The sequence below is a fragment of the Arachis duranensis genome, chromosome 8 (assembly GCF_000817695.3).
Source record: "Arachis duranensis cultivar V14167 chromosome 8, aradu.V14167.gnm2.J7QH, whole genome shotgun sequence".
Taxonomy (NCBI): Eukaryota; Viridiplantae; Streptophyta; class Magnoliopsida; order Fabales; family Fabaceae; genus Arachis; species Arachis duranensis.
This window is the reverse complement of record NC_029779.3, coordinates 38671558-38692613: the sequence shown is the minus strand read 5'-3', so window position 1 is coordinate 38692613 and position 21056 is coordinate 38671558. Positions and strand designations below refer to the sequence as shown.

General features: G+C 32.3%; 3 protein-coding genes across 3 annotated transcripts; all 3 read right to left on the bottom strand.

Annotated features, from left to right (window-relative positions):
• Positions 1-948: 948 nt before the first annotated feature.
• LOC107462641 (PRA1 family protein H) lies at positions 949-3301 on the bottom strand. The gene is given in 5 exon segments (XM_021129546.2): positions 949-1433; positions 1534-1605; positions 2255-2391; positions 2877-3122; positions 3124-3301. Coding segments are annotated over 5 exon segments (600 nt in total). The 5' UTR covers positions 3195-3301; the 3' UTR covers positions 949-1359.
• A 2397-nt stretch (positions 3302-5698) lies between these two features.
• LOC107462668 (uncharacterized) lies at positions 5699-8757 on the bottom strand. Its single transcript, XM_016081294.3, has 4 exons — positions 8626-8757; positions 8380-8452; positions 6189-8009; positions 5699-5994 (listed from the first exon to the last, which is right to left on the bottom strand). The coding sequence occupies exons 2-4, from the start codon at positions 8440-8442 to the stop codon at positions 5929-5931; spliced, it is 1950 nt and encodes a 649-aa protein (XP_015936780.1). The 5' UTR covers positions 8443-8452; positions 8626-8757; the 3' UTR covers positions 5699-5928.
• Positions 8758-16626: 7869 nt separating this feature from the next.
• LOC107462673 (protein yippee-like At5g53940) lies at positions 16627-20820 on the bottom strand. The gene is made up of 5 exons (XM_016081298.3): positions 20539-20820; positions 19720-19763; positions 17763-17871; positions 17217-17272; positions 16627-17116 (listed from the first exon to the last, which is right to left on the bottom strand). The coding sequence occupies exons 1-5, from the start codon at positions 20632-20634 to the stop codon at positions 17035-17037; spliced, it is 387 nt and encodes a 128-aa protein (XP_015936784.1). The 5' UTR covers positions 20635-20820; the 3' UTR covers positions 16627-17034.
• Positions 20821-21056: the final 236 nt, after the last annotated feature.

Here is a 21056-nt window from a genome sequence, read left to right as displayed (position 1 = left end):
CAGAATTATCTAAAACTACCACCACTTTTAAACCAAACCCAAAAATTACAAAACTCTTATTCAAACTAAAATTCAATATGTATAATAATAAAAATTAAATTCATAGAAATGTGGTCTTTGGAGTGATTTAGAAGCATTCATTTCTATTTTTATACAATTTAAATTAAATTAAGAGATATAAGATTAACAAAAACTTTAATTTTAACTCAAATAAAAAAATACACAGATTCAATCTTTTCAATAAAAGATAAAAATAAAAAAAATTCAAACTTAGAGACTACAAGTTAAGACGACAAGCAATGAGATGCAAAAAAGACAATAAGATAAGGAAAGGAGACTACAAAAATGTAGAAAGGACATCGGTGGTTGTTCTCCATCTACAAAAATTCTGAAGAACAAGGACATAGGCACATGTGTGAAAATCTTAAAGATCAAGAACAAAGGCACATGAGGGAGGGTGAGACAGAAGAAACACTCTTTGAAGAAGACGAATTGCCGGTTGAGGACAGTACCGTCGAAGCTCCAAACCAACGGCAGGTAGAAGGCTAAAATTATAAAAAAAAATAGTGTCTTAAGTTAAAAATTTGTATCTCACCATTTTAAAAAAAATACAAAAGACGAAACAAACACTATACATATACTTCTGTATACTCCCATGTCTATGTTTTGATAGACATATATACCAAAAACAAACAAAATATAACTTTTCAATTCCGTTGAAGCTCCACCATGAATACTACATACTCTCCTCCACCGAAGGCCACATGCCCCCAATCCTCACCATTCCACCATTTTAAATTATATCTAAACAGTTGAAGAAAGCGGAATATCCCGTACCACACAACCACAACACCATACGTGAACATCTAATATTTTAAGACTCGTCTTATGTAAATATATAAATCTCACACCTCATTTAAAGGTAGAAAAATGTGCATAACAAGAGAGTAAAATGAATACAAATAAAATATATAAATGATCTCATCTTATCAGTATGCCAAAGTTCTTGTATACATCAAAATTTCCAAATTTTCAAATTTCTTTTAAGTTTATTTGTCTAGCACTTAAAAACTAAAAATATACAAAATTAAATAATAAGAAAGTAGGAAAATTGGATTCCTGACTCATGAAAGGCGCCAACCTGCTGATTATAAGGAGACCCTGAGCCCCTGAGCCCCATATCCTTGGGACTTGGGAGGAAAAGGCCTACTATCCAAAACCTAAGACACTAACTGTCCCCCTAATTCTGCACTTGCATAATCCTTCTATAATCAGAGCCAAAGCCCCTTGCAATTGAATCATCGGAGTAAAATGTGCTTGATGAAGGCGGGTGCTTCGCTGTTTTCTCTGATTGATCAATCACCTACCCCTGCCGACGGGCGGCAATTGCTTTGCGGGGGTCAACTTCCTAAATGCAGCATGCAGAATCATGCCTACAGAGTTTTTGAACCTTCTTTCAGTAATCTTGTAGATATAGGAGACAAGATAAAAGAAATGAGGTAGCAAAAGGACTATGAACTCAGAAACACTCACTTGCATAGCTGACACTTAAGGCACAAAAGAGGGCCACTTGGACATTGGAATAAATTAGAATAACTGCTGTTACTGCAGAACATAAGATCCAAACCTGAGTTAGATAAATTGTTCTAACATATTCACAAACAATGTACTACAGACACCAGTTACCTCAGCATACACATACATATGAATATATGAAAGATTAAATGCCCATTTAGTTAGCATCTAAAGATCTTTTTTAAAAAAAAAATAAATTCCATGTAACTCTCTCAACAAACAAAAGAAACTAATATCTCTCCCTTTTAATGGTAAGGGACTACTCCAAGGTTTCCAAGTCCCAATAGACTAATTTGTTCCCCCAAATTTTCATCGGGGACCAAAAGATAATGTATGCAGAAACTAAGGGATGTCATATGAGATCAGTAGAAAGTTATTTCTATGCAAGAGAATGCCACAAAAGTTATTTCATATGCTACACAGGGAATAGTTTGAGATTTTCATGTTGTGTTTGTTCTCTGTATACCCCGCTGATTCTGCCAAACCCATTCCCTTGGCTGTGGTTTTGCTGGATACTAACTTCTGTTTACATATTAACCTCTAATTCAAGCCAAGCCAAGCAGCACATACCTATCTTTGAATGTTACAGTTACATTCCCAATAAAACTCATAGAATTCATAAGAAAAATATTTGTTTTTCACCCATTATCTAGTTAAGCCAGTAGAAATTACAGCTCACCGCATTGGGCTAGGCGAAGCAAACACTGCCGAGTTATAGGATATTGATCCAATTGCCATTTGTCATTGAAATACTTGAAGAAATCCCAAATTGCCAAACATGATATCAGCCCAACAAGAGCAATTGGCATCTGATACCTGCAAACCATAAAAGAAACACACATTCAAATCAAACAACAGCAGCAAAAAGCAATACAACAACTCAACAAGAGGCAGATTAAGACACCACAGGAAAGAAAAAGCACCAAACTGCTAAAACCACACTATGAGAAACAGAAGATAGCAACCAACCATGAAGCATCCACCTTAATACAAGAAATACCCCAATTCTAACTTCATTAAAAATATCAATAACATGCTGCACAAAATTTACAAAATTAGAAGTATACACCTGAACTAAAAATCCAAATTTGGCCACTTTAAACACATTAACCACAAGCACCTAAAAAATAATAACAATAACAAAAAACTACTAAAATTGTGCAACTCAGAGCATCATCACACATTCATATGCACAATCTGCATAGATAAGCATAAAGAAACAGAATTTTCCCCCAAAAAACCACACCCACCCAACTCAATCTTAACCACAAAACAGCAAAGATCAAAAGAATCCCACTCACAAGGCGCAAGCGAAGAAGAGGATGAACAAATAAGCATAGTTACGAGCATAGCGCTTAACGTTCTCGTGAACCCTCAATCGCGCCTGGGCGGACGAAGAAGGGAAGGAGTAGGACCCGGAGAAGCCAACGAAGGCGCGAGACCACGACGGAGTGTCGCCGGCGAAGTCTTCGGCGGCGAGCTTGGCGAGGGGGTTGAGTGTGAGGAGAGAGAAGAGAATGGCGAGGCGGGAGAAGAGGGAGACGAAGAGAGTCCCGAAGCCAGGATTCGAAGGCGGGTTCGGGAACGCTTAGGGCTAAGGGATTGGATGCGAACACCATCGCCCTTCCCCGAAACGACGTCACTCGCGGTTGGTTGTTGTCGTTTTTCTGTTTTTCAGCTAAGCGCTCTCTGTTTCTTTAATGCACCTTGAAGTCTTTGCCTTCGACTTCCTAGTTCCTCCACATAAATAAAAGAGTCCGTCCTTGTCCATTTTTTTTGAAGGATGAAGCGATTTTTGTTAAAAAACAAAAATACTTCGATCATCAATATTTTTATTTTAGATAATATGATTTTTTTGTTAAAAAAATTATTTAAATAATAATAAAAATTAATTTTGTAAAAATTTTATTTGTATTTTGTAAAGATTTTAAACCTTTAAAAAAATATTTTTAATAATATATTCGATTATTACCATTATTACCACTACCTTCTTGATCTTCATTATTATTTCTCCTGTTTCTATTATTTTCATTATTTTATCATCATTATTATTTTCACTATCGTCATTATCACCAATATCAATATTTTAACATTAAATTTTTTTTTCCATTTCTTATTTGATGTTATTTTTTTAAAAGGTACTTGTACTACAATTATTTTTTTTTGCGACATCATTTTCATCGATAGTTTTACTTCACTTAACCACCATTGGTGAAGGAACTTTTCAAAAACAAATTTATTAATAGTTTGTGGAGGTTTAAAACCCCCCACAAAATACAAATAAAACCCCTCACAAAACTAATTTTTATTATTATTTAACAAATTTTTTAACAGAACGATCGTATTGTCCTAAAATAAAAAAGTTGAGAATCGAAGTGTGCTTTTTTTGGACAGGAATCGTTTTGTCCTTCGTGAAAATGAACAAGGACCGGATTGGGTGTTTACTCTAAATAAAAGGGAAAAGGACAAATCGAGCTCTGACTTTTTGATCTACGGACATTTAAGTTTTTGAGAATTTAAAAATACATTTAAGTCCTTCACCTCTTTATATATCGATTCTCGAGTCTAATTCGTTCAATTTTAAAAACTATCTTACGTGTGTATCCGTATTAATCAGGTCAGGACTGGGAGTCACGTTTGATTTTTCCGTTGACTCTGACAGACCCAAGTGAACATAAGAGATCAATATGTCGATTTTGAAAAAGTCAGGACTTAAATGTATTTTCAAATTCTCGAAGATTTAAATGTTTGCAGATCAAAAGATCAAGAATCTATTTGTCCTTTTTTCTAAATAAAAAATAGAATAAACGACATAAATTCAAACTTTTTGTTTTAGATACAAATAATTTTTTTAAATTAAAAATATAAAATATTCTATTTTTTAAAGTGTGAAATATTTAAATTTTTTAAAAATTTAATTTATTTTTATATATTTTGGACAAATAATTTTTTTAAATTAAAAATATAAAATATTCTATTTTTTAAAGTGTGAATTATTTTAATATTTTTTTATTAATTTAAAAGTCACGACAAACGACTTGACCGTTGGAGAGTTGTGAAAATTTTTGGAAAGGATAAAAAACCTTCTAAATCTAAATTTTACAATCAATTATCGTTTAATATTCAAATTAATCCCTAAAAAATAGAACACTTTTAAAATTATCTTTAAAAAATTTTCAATCAGTTAATCTTTTAAAGATTATAAATTAATTATATTTGTCTTTTATTAACTCCATTAATAATTTTTGTCATCAATTGATGATAAAAAATATTAATTGATAACATAGATAATACTTGACATATTTAATTGGACATTAACTAGATATATTCATCAAAATCTATTAATTTATTCCTTTTTTCCAATTATATAATCTATATTTTCAACATAATTTAATGACAAAATTGATAGATTTTTATAAGCATATATGGTTAGCATCCAATTAAACATGACAGGTCTCATATATGTTATCAGTTAATGTTCTACGTCATTAATGTTATTGAAAATATAAGTAATTTGTAATCTTTGAATGACTAATTTAATTGAAAAAATATTTTAAAAACGAATTTAAAAAAGTCTTATCTTTCAAGAATTAATTTGACTATTATTCCATCAATTATCCTATAAAAAAATTCGTATTTAATGCTCACAATTTTTTACTATCCTACTAAAAGAATTTTAGTTATATTCTATTATGTCAGATTTAATTATTATAGTGATTGATTATTTAAGTAAAAAAACATATAAATTAATATGTATAAATATATATAACTGACATTAGGTATTAAGGCTCAACTTAACCATTTTTGGCATTGCCCTTTCTTCTTTTCTATCAAAAAATGCCCATGGTCTAGAGATATTTTGATTGAACTCATTCATTCATTCAAATTCAGATTTTTTTTTGTTTGGACAGAGGAGTTGAATTTAATATTTCAAATTCAGTTCTATGCTCAGTGGAATTCAAGTTACTCCAGCAGTATGGACTAGTAGAAGTTGTAGCTGTAAAGCAAGAAATTAGGGTGGAACTCTGAAGAAACTGCAATCTGCAAAGCAGATTAACAGTTCCTTAATATCTAGAAAACATTTTAGAATCTACTAAAAAGACAGCAACTCCAAAGGTATTCATGGTGCAATGGATGCATTCCATTAATAAAACAGTAGCAAACTACATTATGGTCACCTAAGACATCAACTAGAACGAAATACAGCTAATACAGTTTGACCAAGTTCTAGAGTTCATACATGGTCTATCCATGAGTTTCTTGGCTTTTCCGCAAGTGTTACTCTTTTTATATACCGAAGTAGATGAACAAATCGACTCGAAGCCACTTGTCACCACAAGAATGGATGTGTCATCATCGCTTGAGTTGCCTTCTAGCCAATGCAGGAGTTTTCTTGGGGATATAAACTTGGTAGCTAACCTGGACAATCACAAACGATTAGATTAGAAATATAAAAAAGGACAGAATTGTTACATGCATAACTCGATGTATCATAATATGAATTGTATCTAGAGATACATTGAATTGTTAATTGTTAAGATATCCAATTTTCCAAAGTGACATACTTTGAAAAATTCAGAATCTCAGAAATGAAGAAATGATTGTACACTCACCTGTACCATTTCGCCACCTTTCATCAAACTCATTGTTTTCCGCTCAAACTGCGAATCATGGTTGGATTCATCTTGCAATTTTCCGGAGTTATTCACTACTGATGAGTTTTCATCGCCAGATTTATTCTTAGTGGAGTTGCTCACCTCATCGACATCTTTGCTACTGTTATTAACATTCTGAATTGCAGCTTGAGTGGTCCTGGCTGCATTTTCTGCACCACCTTCAGCCACTGGAAGCTTCACATTAGGAGGTGCAAGTGAGGCAGATGTTTGCTTGAATGCTAACTGCGAGTGCTCCTCGATTTCATCTTGTCCATTATTAGAAGGCTTAGAAACAGCAGAAGATAATCCTTCATTGTTATCAACATTATCAATGTTACTATGACTTGCAATGTGAGAAGCCTCGGAAGTATCCCCACCATTACTTCCCTCTGCGACCAATGACTTTTCCATAGAAAGTCTAGACACAGGTTTTTGCTTCAGAGATAAGCATCTTTGAAGTGATTCATGGGTAGACTCTGGTGTGGTCGACTCTGGGTTTTTTGTCCTGTAATCAATAGATTCTATGATTGTTTCAGTGGGTTTATATGCATCACTAACCTTTTCTTGCGCACAGGTCAAGTGATTCTTGGCAGAACCAGATATATCTTTGTCCATGTTTAACAAATCACTGTTTCTTCGATGAGCGTTTAAACCTCTCCTCTCAATAGGAGAACTAGTTTCTTCTACAAAGATTTTATTATCGAAATTTGTCCCTAAAGCCTCGTTATTAACATTAGACTTACCTTGAATTCCACCATGGTTACAAGATTGCTTTACCTGGCTAATAATTTTATTTTTCTGATAGGAAATTTTTGCAGAAGACTGGATCCCACCTCGGAACTTCTTTAAGTTTTCCAACGCCTTCTGTCTTAGAATTGACTCCAAGTCATCACCATTCAGATTACCCTCAAAAGCCTCACTCGTCTTCTTCAGATATTCACTTGTCCCGGCACTATCAACATTCTTGTCTCCTATCTCACCCTCAACACTCAATTTCTCATCCGTTGTGGGAACTGTGTGATGATCCACCTCTCTTTTTGCGCCCCCTTCATTACTGCCGTTACTTCTACAAGGGTAATCATAATCATCTAAAATCTCCTCCTTATTATCATTTCTAGAAAATTCCCTAGGTTCTTCTGCCTCTTTTACAACAGTAATAACTGATCGGAGCCTCCTCGAATTGCTCTCACCTACATAATTCTCTTCAAAAAAGTTCTCTTTGGTCCTTTCATAACTACTTTCACTAGATCGACTGCATGATGAACTACTTCTGGGCCTATATCTACTACTCTTTTCACTCCCAATTCTCTCTTTCTCCAATCTCCGTTTCTCATTCTCTTTTCTAAGTGATCTTCCCCTGTGACTCTCATATTGATCATCATCACCGGCAGAAGTCCCACCCTGAAATGAAGAGCAGGTGCTCCGTGACCCACTGCTTCTTGAACTAACACTTACCTCTTTCCTAATCTTTTTCTTGTAAAGCTTCTCCTTCACCTCAGGCTCACTTTTTCTCTTCAACTTTTTCCTCTTCCTAGCATAGTGAGAGTCCTCACTGCTGTCACTGCTGTATGAACGTCTCCTAGCCCTCTTCCGACTTTTCACATCTTTTCTTGAGCGAGACCGATCCCTTTTTCTTCTGTAATTATCTTCAGAGCTAGAGGACACTGATGTGTGCAAACTTTTTGAATCATCATAGTCAGAGCTAGAAGAAGAAACATCACGGCGGCGAACCTTCTTGGATTTATATTTCCGACTCTTACTTTTACTTCTTGGCTTGGTCTAAAACATCAAATTAGGTAGATATTCATGATGAATTTGCATTACTGAGAACAAAAACAGGGATACCCACACTCAATTTTGATTGGAAAACCCAACAACCAATCAAATTTGTCCTCGTGCTCATACAACAACAACAACAACATAAAAATGCTACATTGAAAAACCAAAACGAAAACCTAATCCCAGAAAGAAAAGGATTTTCCTATCAGGCTGATGTATATGATAAAACAACCACTAGATTTTTGAGTTCGCAAAACACAGGGCAATATCAGAAATTCAGTTTCTTTTTCCTAAAATTTTGTAATTCGAAGCATAAAATCAAATACCCTAAGATACAAAATAATAATTGAATTTAAATGAGAGTACCAACCTTAGACTTGGAGGAGTGCTTGGAACGTTTCTTCTTGAGTGAAGCGGAGGATTTCTTCCCCATTTCAAGCGACCTGCAAAATCACGATTTAAAAAACAAGAGGGGAAAAAACGAGAGAGAAAAAAGGAGAAGCTGTTAATAGGCAAAAGAGGAATTGATGGAACAAATAATTGAATGGAGAAAGCAAAAGGGTAAAAGAAAGTTTGATGCTTTTTGCGGATGTGTGAAACCAATTGGCACTATTACCCTTTTTCCTCTGAAATCCTTTTCGCTGCTCAAACCTATTTATACCATTAAAGCCACTCCTTTGTTCGAGATCAACTAACTCTCCGCCACAGACTGGGAACTGGGAGGTGTGAACAAGTAATTCATTTTTCGAGTTAATAGTCAAATGAATTCTTGAAAAATAAAATATTTTTTAAATTTATTCTAAAAATTATTTTAATTAAATTAATTTTTTAAAAATTATAAATTAATTATATTTGTCTTATAATTTTTTTTAAATATTGATATTGTAAAAAGTTAATTGATAATTTATATAATATTTGATATGTCTAACTAGATATTGATTAAATATGTTTATGAAAATTTATTAATTTAGTTATTTTTTTGAATTACAAAATTTCTATTTCTAATATGATTTAGTGACTAAATTGATAGATTTTCGTAAACATACTTAGTCAACGTTATGTATCATGTATGTTATCAGTTAACATTTTACATCATTAATCTGTTGACGAAAATTATGAGTAGCGTAACTAAAGACAAATATGATTAATTCGTAATTTTTAAAAGACCAATTTGATTAAAAAAATCTTTCAGAAACGAATTTAAATAATGTCTTATTTTTTAAGAACTAATTTGGCTATTAATCCTTCATTTTTTTCTTTCTTTTTTTTATTTTAAGCTTTTACAAAAGCAAAATATGAAGCAAAATAAATGAATAACTGTATAAGAGGGCACCGGATTTCATGGTCCCAAAACGTTTCGAACATTAAATGGTCCTATAACAAAATATGTTTTTTAAATTTTTTTAATAACGGTTAAATAGTCTTTATTTAATTTTAATTATAAATTATTCTTTTATATATTATTTATTTATAAAATCTATTTTTTTATAAATTATTATTTTATTATTTATCTATCATATTTATTGATAATAAAAAATAATAACGAATTAGATCTTCCATTAATCCTAATAAATATTTTGGCAATCATAATTAATTAGAATTTTATCCTTGATTCGTTACATCCGTATAGGTTTGTGAAATCGTGTTTGTTAGATAATCAATCGATTGAATATACAAAACAATCAATTAAATTTCTGATTTTCTCAAAATTCAATCAATTGGAATCTATACACAATCGATTGAATTTTAAAAGACATGTGAATTTTTTCTTATTCAATGGATTATTCATGTTACCCAATAAATTAAAGTCTTCAAAGTAATATAAAGGTCTCAATCTTATGCAACCCCTTACCATCTCATTCCCATCTGCGAATTATTGACGACTATAAAATTGAATATTCAAGCCTCAAAAAAAGAACTATCTTTCTTTTAATAAGCCTAACCTCAAATCAGGTCTTTGTCATTACGCATGCATAGCCTCCAGTATGAGAATCAAGGCATTCTACTAGGGCAGTGCACACATGTGAAAACATTTTGGAGCTAACTAGTTTAAAGTAGGCTTTGTTAAGTGAATCATCTGCATACTCAAGGTCATGATTATCCAAGATTTGAATAATGCTGGAAAGACTAGCAAGATGTTGCAGATGGATTCTCAGGTAGTCACTCTTTATGTCTTCCAAAAACAAGCGAATACCTGTTACAGGCCTACTGATGATTGAATATCTAACAAACATAATATCACTAATCTATCGGGATGTAAAGGATCAAGGATAAAATTCTAATTGATTAGAATTGCTAAAATATTTATTACGATTAATGGAAGATCTAATTCGTTATTATTTTTATTTTTTATTTTAATAAATATCATAGATAAATGATAAAATAATAATTTATAAAATAAAAAAATTATAATTAAATAATATATAAATAATTAATTTGTAATTAAAATTAAATAAAGATTATTTAGCTGTTATTAAAACATTTAAAAAATATATTTTATTATGGGACCATTTAATAGTCCAAATATTATAAAATCATCGAATCTAATGCCGTATAAGAGTATTAGACACCTCGAGTGATTTGAGTTTTTTATTTTTCATTGAATTACTGATGTTCAAATTTTGTCATTTATTTTCTCTATTTAGCATTTACTATTGAGACATTATTATTGAATGGGCTTCTTTTTATTTAAATAAAATAAATTAATTATTTACTCAAATAAATTGAAATACAGAATTTTACCATTTTAAATATTTAGTTATATTTTTGCTGACCAAAAAAAATGAAAGCATACACTACAGAAATTGCGAGATAGCATTTTCGCATTTCCTGACAGCTTTGCCTTTATAACTAGCAAAATCATAGAGAAATTTTCTCCAATTTTAAGAGACCATAATAGAGAAAATGAAAAATATTTTTGAACCTGGTGCCTGTGAAAATGGAAGCATTAACGTTCAAAAACTTCTTTATAAATACCAAAGTAGCATAGCAAATTTTTCACAACCACATACCTCTATTTATCATTCTGTTCATCTCTATCTCTCATTCTTTACCTTTTTCTCTTAAAGTTAACACAAAATGGCAACTCAATGCGTTAATATTGTTGTTTATCCAAATGCAACAATTAGACACAACAATGATAATACATCTTTTGAATGCAATGATCGAGTTACAATGCAAACATGGGAGTTACATTCATTGATTGAGTTAGAAAGTTTGACTCTGGTGAACATGAATTTACTGGGGAGGAAACACATAAGGAAAATAGAATTTCGATTTTTATTTGTCGATGAAAATTGAAAGTCAAAGAGTGTGTTATGACTTAAAGATGATGAACATATTCGTGCTATGTTCGAATTGCATGAGAAGATTATGGTACAACAAGTGATGAAGCTTTACATTAAGATCAGGGACATAATTTAAAGTTCTTCGTCTTCATGTTTATGCATGGCGAGTTCTATGTCGAGACCGAGCCACAGCCGAGGGAAGCATCATTTGTACCCCCTAGTGCTGAGTTTTTAGAAGACTCAGAGACGTTCAAGGATTATTGGATAAAAATTGGTTCGGAGAACTACAGTAATGATGAGATGGAGTTCATTCCAAAAACACAAGATTTTGGATTTACGCAATCACAGTTCAACTTGCTGTCATCACCTCCTCCTCCCCTCGTTCGCAAGTTCCAAGCTATTATTCTACATTGGACCTTGATGCTATTAAGTTTGATTCATTGTCTTTTGGTCTCGAGACCCCTGATAACTACAACATAGATAGGAGTGTGGAGTTGCGACTCGAGCACAGATTCTATAACAGAAAATATGTACACCTAGCCATAAAAAAATTACAACATTCGGAGAAGCGTTGAGTATCGAATATTGAGTTTGATCAAATGAAGTACCACTGTAGTTGCAAGCATTATGCAGCTAGTTGTAGATAGAGCATTCGAGTTGCTTATCATCAGAACCTTAGATAATAGGAGAATCGCAAGTGCGAGACACATCATACATGTTTAGCAACAACTTATGTCCCAAGATCATGCACAACTAGATTGCAACCTGATAAGGGTACTTCAGGAAGCTCTGGAGGAAAGTTACAAGTTCAAGGCATAAAAAAAAAGGTTTGAATGGCAAAACAAAAAGCAATTGCTCAGATTTATGGAGATTGAGAAGAGTCATACCACCAACTTCTGAGTTGTTGAATGTGATAAATCGCTTTTTGGCCAGTATGGTGCATGATCTCCAACTTGTCCATATTATCGAGTTGATCTTCGAAACTTTGACTCTATGCAGTTCGATAAAGTATTATAGACATTTTTTCCTTGCATAGAAGCATTCAAATATTGTAAGCCTCTTATATCTATTGATGAAAAGACTCATCTTAATGAAAAATATGGAGGGGTTCTATTAATGACCATTGCACAATATGAGAACTCAAACATCCTTCTAACTGAATTTGCACTGATTAAGTCAGAGACAACAGAATCTTGGTCTTTCTTTTTAAAGAATTTGCGTCATCATGTTACCCCACAACAAGACATCCTTAATATCCAATAGGGATGGAGCAATTTGCACAGCAATTAAGGCAGGGAAAATGGGTGGACACCTCCTTCTACATACCATGTCTACTATATTTGTCATATGGCTACGAACTTCATGTCTAAGTTCAAGTTAAAGAAGAGAAGCAAGACTTGGTCAATGTTACATATTCTCCAACCGATGAAGGTTATTAATACTACTTGAGAGCTCTTAGAAACAAAAGGCAAGAAATGGTTACTTGGATAAAGCCCTTCAAAAATGAAGTGTGGCTGCAACACTGTGATTCGAGCAAATGGTATGGGCACATGACAACTAACATATTTAAATTCGTCAGTGTTGTTTTGAGAGGGACATATAACCTAACTGTTACGGCAATTATCCGATCCACGTATATATGGTTACAAGAACATGTACCAACACTACATCCTATCGAGACAAGAACCTACTTAATTGACAGTCGCATATCCGTTGTCGGGATACCAATCGCCTAAGACTCACTCTCAAATTGTGCTCTCCAAGCACCATACCAGTCAACATGCTTGGTTGGCCACCACTTGTCATCACGTCTGACATTCACATGCAATAGACCGTCGATATTTACTAGTGGCTCTAGAATGTGCTGCTGTCCTTCAAACTGATGCAACACTTAGTCAGTATGGTAAAATTTTATGTACTGGAAGTAGACAATAGGCACCACAGTCATTCAACTCAACCTCTCACTGTCACTCCTAATCCATAGCGGTGAAAGAACTTGCAATTGCAGGAAATCGTAAGTTGTCCATTGAAACTGTAATGATAAGTGTATAATTGAAAAGACAATAAAGTATAAAAGAGCAATAAATAGCGAATTAAAAATAATTAATAAATTATATACCTTGTCAAAAGAGACAAAGTCCAACTGCTTCCTCCATTGTTGCAATCTCTATCCCATCAATCTAAGGAAACAAAAATGATACAAAACATGATTTAAATAAAAAATATGATAAATACCAAAGAACTTAAAATCATTTTCATATCTCATAGTTAGCGAAAATGACAACGTGTCTTGGTTTGGGAGACACTAGTTTAAAAATCTGTTATATCAGGATAGAAGAAGAGGGATATAACCTGCTAAGTCACCCACCTCATAATTGATAGTCATACCCAAAGAATGGTAAATCTATACAAGCATCGCCAATCCCCATGAATATGACTGACACCTCTCCAAATCAAGGAGTAACGGGATCCATTTGATATGCACCACACACTACACTTGTCAATCATCAACAGATTACCATTCAACTTAAGGATATAACACCGTGCATACTGTTTAAGAACGTCAAGCGGTGCATCTATTGGTATATTCTTAGGCTGAGTTTTCAGCCATGTCATTCTAATGCTGTACAACATTTAATATGCTTCACTCTTCTAAACTTGTCACAATGGAGGCATGGTTCTAAGTGCATTCGCAACCAACTCCCATGGATCATTGTCATACCATCTCTAAAAATTTTATATGCACTCTCCAACGTCCAATTGGCTCTCTATTTATGTGTAAACGGAGATGATATGCAACATTTTGAATGGTAATTGTACACTCTCCATAGCATGTGAAAAGTATGCATCTCAGGACGTCACCTCTCCATAAAAATAAATAATAAGTTATCAAAAGTGAAGTCTCTAATATGTACAACATCTAAAAAAATCTATCCCATCCAAAAAAAAGGAGTATGTTTGGTGGTCCTTCAACTAAATCTTTATTCCTCCTAAAAAATAGGACTCTACGGCTCTCTGTTGAAAATTAAATAAATTATGTATTCCTAAACAAATAAATCTCATAATTTAATGAAAACAATAATCTACAAAATTTAATAATAATATACTATATACACATTCCTAATAAAATTAATAAGTCTAATTCTAAGCAAATAAATGAAAAAACCTAAGAGTGTATTTGTTTGAGGTGAAAATGGGAGGAAAAGAAAAAGAGAAAAGAAATTGAAAGGAAAATAGTTAATTTTTCTTGTTTGGTTGAAAAGAAAAATAGGAGAGGAAGAAAAATGGATGGAAAAATATTGGTGGGACTCACTAATTTTTTTTTCCCTCCAACAATAGAAAAAAATGAAGAGAAAATTAATTCTCTTTCTCTACTTTCAATATTATCCCTTTACTTTTTTTAATATATTTTATAATATAAGGATAAAATTGTATTTTTATAATATTTCTTTCCTTTTTATTTTTCTTTCATCCAAACACATCTAAGAAAAATAAAAATTCACTCAATTTCTTTCATTTCCTTTCTATTTCCTTCTTCTTTATTTCCTTCTTTCCAACTAAACATAGTCTAAATAAATATAGATTAACTATTAATTTATTTTTCTATCCGCTAATCTAAATAAATAAATTTCAAATTTTAATCTCTATTATCTTAACAACTAAACATTACTACTAACTAGTTTATATTTCTACTAATTTAAACAAAAATAAATAGCAAAAATTTAATTTTTATAACTAGAAAAATTAAAAAATTATGCAATATTGACTTGCTCGTTTAGATGGCTCACAAATGTGTCCGTCTTCATTCAGTCTCAATTAATGTCACTACTGTGCGGCATTTTCTTCCACTTCTCTTCTCTTCTCTTCACTTCACCACTCAAAATGTCTCTCTCACTCAAAGTAAAACTTCACAAATAAAAGTATCTGAAAACACTAGCAAGGGGTGCGCTGTTTATAGGCTCAACTCCACCGTTTTTGCTGGCAACGAAAACGCAATTGGGAAAAAAATTTATACTTGGTTTTCGCTATCAGTGCAATTGGAAAATATTTTCTTACTTGTTTTCGCTGGTAGCAACAGCAAAATTGGAAAAAGAAATTTGCACTATTCTCGCTATCAACACCTACGCAATCTTCGTAGTTTATGTTTTCGCTTTTTTTTTTTACCAGTGAAAACATAACTAAATGTTTAAAACAGTATAATTTTGTATGTCGATTTGTTTGAGTAAATAATTAATTTATTTTAATTAAATAAAAAAAGCCTTATCGAACGTGATGACTAAATTTTCATTAGTTCAAACCAAATTTGCAATAAAAAAATCTGATTAAACTGGTACAACCCTACAAAATTTCTTATATAAAAAAATACCAAAAATTTCATATCTAAGGTAAATTTAAGTGTACTAGTTTTATAGCATTTCTCTTTACAAAGAATATATCATATAAGGTAAAAACTCATATATAACTATTTTTATATGAAGTTGATAAATGAAAATAAAATGATTTTATATTAAGACAACTGCATGCAAATTTTCACCGTTATATAACCTACATAAGTCATGTGAGATATATTTTACTTTCAATTACAAAATAACATTTGTTGGAATTAGGTACTCAATAATTTGCCTCCTAAGCATCAAACTCAAATGCCTTAGTGGAAGCGAAGCAGATGTTACTCGTTGCTGATGTTAAAAAGAAAACATCACATTGTTGTTGGAACTTGGAAGTAGTTAACAACTAGTAAATGCAAAATCAATCAATTGTAGTGTTCAATGTACTCAGTAACCACATGACTAAATCACAAGCGATCTTAGTATCTTACCATTAAGGCATTAACCCAAAAGCAAGTAAACAGAAGTTTGCTAGGTAAATAGCACATTTGATGATCTGTTTTGAGCCTTTTAAACCATAATTTCTAAACCAAAAATGGAACTTAGTATAAGCAATGCAAGCTCGGTTAGTATAGAAATTAGAAAATATTGGATGCAAGTTCGGTTAGTCTAGAAAATGTTGGGTTAGCCATCTAAGTTTGTTGACCTGAAAATGTGAGATCTGATATAGTAAAATTTTTATTTTTCATAAATAATTTATTAAAATTAGCTTTTCTAGAAGCTACTTTTCAAAAATCATAACTATATATAACAAATCAAAATAAAATTAACTTTAAATAAACAAAGTCATAAACTACAAAATTGTTTGGTAAAATTACTTTAAATATTTAAAAGACATGACTTTAATAAAATATAAAAATAAATATAAATATCTATTAATATATAATGTTATATCAGATTTAAAAAAAAAATCTAACTTCAAAATAAAATCTTCATAAATACTTTTAAAAATACCCTTACCTTTTCAAAACTAAAAACACAAGATCATAATTCTTTTGATTTACTCATTTACCAAACAAAAACATCTCTAAAAAACCGATAATGCTTCGTGCATTATGGTAATCTGTCAGAGTATATTTGAATCATGATGGACATGTGTCTCCTTCATGTCTTCTAGAGAAAAATCTGAAACAACTTTTTCATATTTTTCCTTTCACACATTATACACACTATTCAGAACCCTTTCATCATACGCCACATTGCTACTTCTAGGAGGAGAAGGAGGAAAAAAGAGCATAACGAACTTTCTTGATTATAAACATTTTCATGGTTCACCATTTTTATTTTCATGTACAGAAAACAGTGCACTGTTCTTTCCCCGGGTCCAACAGGTACAGAAGATTTAGGATGCTAATCTTCACCATCGCTCATGCTGGCACGGGTGTCGATGTAGAATTCAGTGGAGAAATCAATCTCATCAACAATCCTCCCTCTGTTTTGTTGACACAGAATATGCAGAGTCAGCATAAACACTACGAAGGAGAAAGTGCAATTGCCTTAACCAAGATAGGTGACGACATAATCATCGATACCTTTCAAGAACAAACTTTCCCTCTTTATACTTTTGGCTCTTCTCATGCGCCGATTCCTGAGACATTAAATTTTCAAAGGTCAAGAGCTGTGTTTGGATAGAGTCAGAGTTTCGGATTTAAAAGCATACACCTTAATTATCTTGACATCTAGTTAATTTAGCAGTTAATAAATATGAATTTATGCTAATTAGCATGAAATATTGGCAAATCATTCATGGGGATTCATATGTACGACTAAATAAATCCATGAGTAAACAATCAATCATGTCCTTACCAAAACCACAAAGGACCGGGTCATTCCTCACAATGGAAAAAGGGTGACCGCACTTTAATATGTTATCTTTTTTAATTGTGCGAAACAAACTTGTCTAGTGAGGAATGAATTTTTCAATTTCAAATTCTTAAGAACTGTTGGACAAGATTGGTAGTTTACTCTAAATACTTCTAGATCACTCATCCAGCAAATATGTTCAGCAAGAATTAGCTAGGTATGCAATACTATGTCTAGATACATGAAATTGAGTCAAGATTAGAGAGGAGGATTACATATTTCCAACCAATTATTTGACCACAGCAACAGCAAAAAATATCAGCCACGGTATGCAGTCCTGAAAGCATCATCCTTTCCTCTAGTACACCCATTGTGAAGTTCACACTGGATCACAGACATAAAAAGTTAAGTATATTATATGAGAGTTGGAATATTAAGATATAGTGATGTTTTAGTCCACTACCGATAGAACCAAACACTTTCCTATATTTAATTACAGTATCTGCAAAAGATGAGTGTGTTCACAAATGTGATCTCAAAACATTACCATCTATTGAATAAGAGGGTTAGATGACAAGGTGCACAAACTGATCGACATTATGAGTTTTAAAATGCAAGTCAATATCAAATGTATCTCATGTTATGCGTTTTTTGGTACACTCAATGTTATGAGTTTTGATGCACAAAAAATCATTTGCTTCATTTAGGCATGCTCCTTGTAGTGAGAGTTTGAATAAATGCATATCGATTCCAAACACCAAAGAGAAACAACAAAGTTCATGGGGGAGAAGTTAATATAGGAAAAAGTTCATGGGAGGAAAATCTTCAACTAAAACCAAGTGCAACAACATTTTTAGTAATTTTGTCATACAACTAAAAGTGTGTATTTGTTCACTGAACATGCTAAATACATCATATAATCTAGGGAAGCAAGAAAGTTTGAAATCACATTTAAAACAAAAGGAATGTTAGTGTCAGTGATCACATTAATGCAAAAGCATACCTGTTTTGAACAGCAGACATATATAAGTTACTGGCTTCACTTCACTATGTACATCACTGGCTTATTTAGTAAAGACATGAATTAAAAAAAAATTGTAATAATATTTAAGGAGATCAAATATTTAGGGCCGGTATTGGATGCAGATTAGTATCGCACTGCACCATGTTTGCTATATTTCTTTTGTAGATTTGAAAGTTCAAATCAGTTCATAGGTCACTTTGGAGAATCCAATGTATACTTCAAACTCATTCCAATAACAAAAGATTATGCCAGTTCTGGATTTTCGTCATTGTAAACTCATGAATCCAAATCTTTAGGCTGTCAAGAAAAATCTAAGATTAATGGCTGTCAAGAAAAATCTAAGATTAATTTCCAAAAAGAAAAAAACTAGTATGCATATATTTTCATCAGGAAAGGTTGACATTTATTAGGACCAGTGTTAAAAGGACGGAAATGCCGAACCACTATTTTGATTGTGCTTGCTAAATAAGATGGAGATCAAAACTGTATTAGGATTAAAGAAAATCAACGAAATAGGAAAATATTTAAGATAAAGATTAACTTAAAGCATGGTAATTCCTTAGTCATCCTGCTCCTTAATAGCAAGAATAAAGATGTTTATGCAACAAAAGCTTGTGGAATGCATGAAAATAAATACATACATTTTCCGAACAACACAAAAGGATTGAGCCTTTCAAAACACGAAAATTTTTCCCCATGGATCCATTGTTTCTGACACTTGCACTGCACATGTTTCTACTTTCTAATCCATCTGAGAAGTCTTGGACAGCTATAAGCATTTTCTGCTATGTAAATGTATGTTACTAATTATTGTCTCCTCTGAAATTTACAGCAGTTTCCAATCCATATATGTCAGCATTTTAAATTAAAGTAATAAGTTCAAAAGCTTTGATTTTCAACTCCCTCAAGATGCAAATGCAGTTAGTGTTTCCAAAGAAAAATAGAAAGGGAGAAAAAGACAAGAAGAAAAGCTATAAACTCATAATGCAATTCTAGTATAAATTTGACTTTTACAGAACATGATTGCCCTATTACCTGGATTCTTGGGGAGTATCAAATTATGCTAAATGCAATTTTCAGCGAGCAATATATATAGATATAATAAGAACCAGCATGTTATATTACCATACAAATATACACGACTATCATAACTTGTAAACCATTAGGGTAATCACTAGGGTATAGAAAAATAACTAAAGTATACTCACGCATTGTTGAAGAGATATGCTTTTCCCCTCCGGCAATGAAATGCCTGAAAGAATGAACGGTAACGGAAGATTAAGACCAGAAGAAATTTACCAATCCAGAATAGCAGCTGGTTAACTTTGAGTATGTGAATTATATAAACAAGAAAATATTAAAAGTAACCCCGAAAATTCATACAGCAAAGAGTGAAAACGACATATATTAAGTTCAGAGCGAAGCTTTGTCACATCAACCTTTTGTGCATTTTCCTCTGTTATATATATAGTTTGACACATCATGAAAAGTGAAAGAAAGATAATTAATTGCAAAACTCATCATGAGCATTGATTAAGCACCACTAGAAAAATCAACATGAACCTATGCATTATGACTTTTCCAATGGAGAATTTGATCCTGACTTGTTCATGAATTCAACTGAACAGTAACAAAGCATTGAAGTCAAGGAAATCAAAGACTCACTGATGTGCATGACGCATCCAATAATTGGGAACTTAGGGTTACACCTCAGTAAGGATATATACAAAATACACCCTAGAAAAATAAAAATCAAATTGCTTGAAACACATAATAGTTCTTAATCCTCAAATACCCCATTTTGAAAATAAAATAATGAATTTTCCATATTACAACATATGAGAAAATATATCAAATTAGGAAAAATCCAATGCTCAAAATCAAGGCAGGTACAGAAAAAGTAGCTCAAACAGAAAATTTTACAGAACAATATCAATTCTATTAGCTAAAAACATTGAGAGAGAGAAATTGAAATAATAATTATTAAAGAATGATATGGTAGGGTAAGGTAGGGTAGAGTAGGGTACCCGAGAGATGAGATCATCAGCAAGGGCCAAGTGAGTTTTGCAGAACTTGCATCTATAAGATCTTCCCTCAAGCTCCACCACAAACACTCTTCCCATCGTTGTTTGAGATCTTTATTTTTGTTGAAGGAGGAGGTTCTGAGAAGCTCTTCTTTGTTGTAACCACCACCCAAAGGGTAGACGAAAAGTCAATTGTGCTGTGTACGAACAGAAGAGCTTGGAAGTGAAGACTCCTCAGAGGATAAACGGCAATGGCAGTGGTATGAACGCGACACGTGCAACTCTGGAATGTGAGTGGGGGCAACTCTGTAATTTGAACTTTTGTTTATTGCTACCACGTGACATCACGTGATTACCCCTTATCCAAAACAGTCTGGAAAAATAGTAAGCATAAGTTAATTAATTTTATTTTTTGAAAATTTTAATATTTTAATTTAATTCTAATGATATTAACGTAAGCTAAGTTACTTGTTTAAGATTGCGGATTTAAGTTTTTTTATTTTTGGTAAAAAAATAAAAAA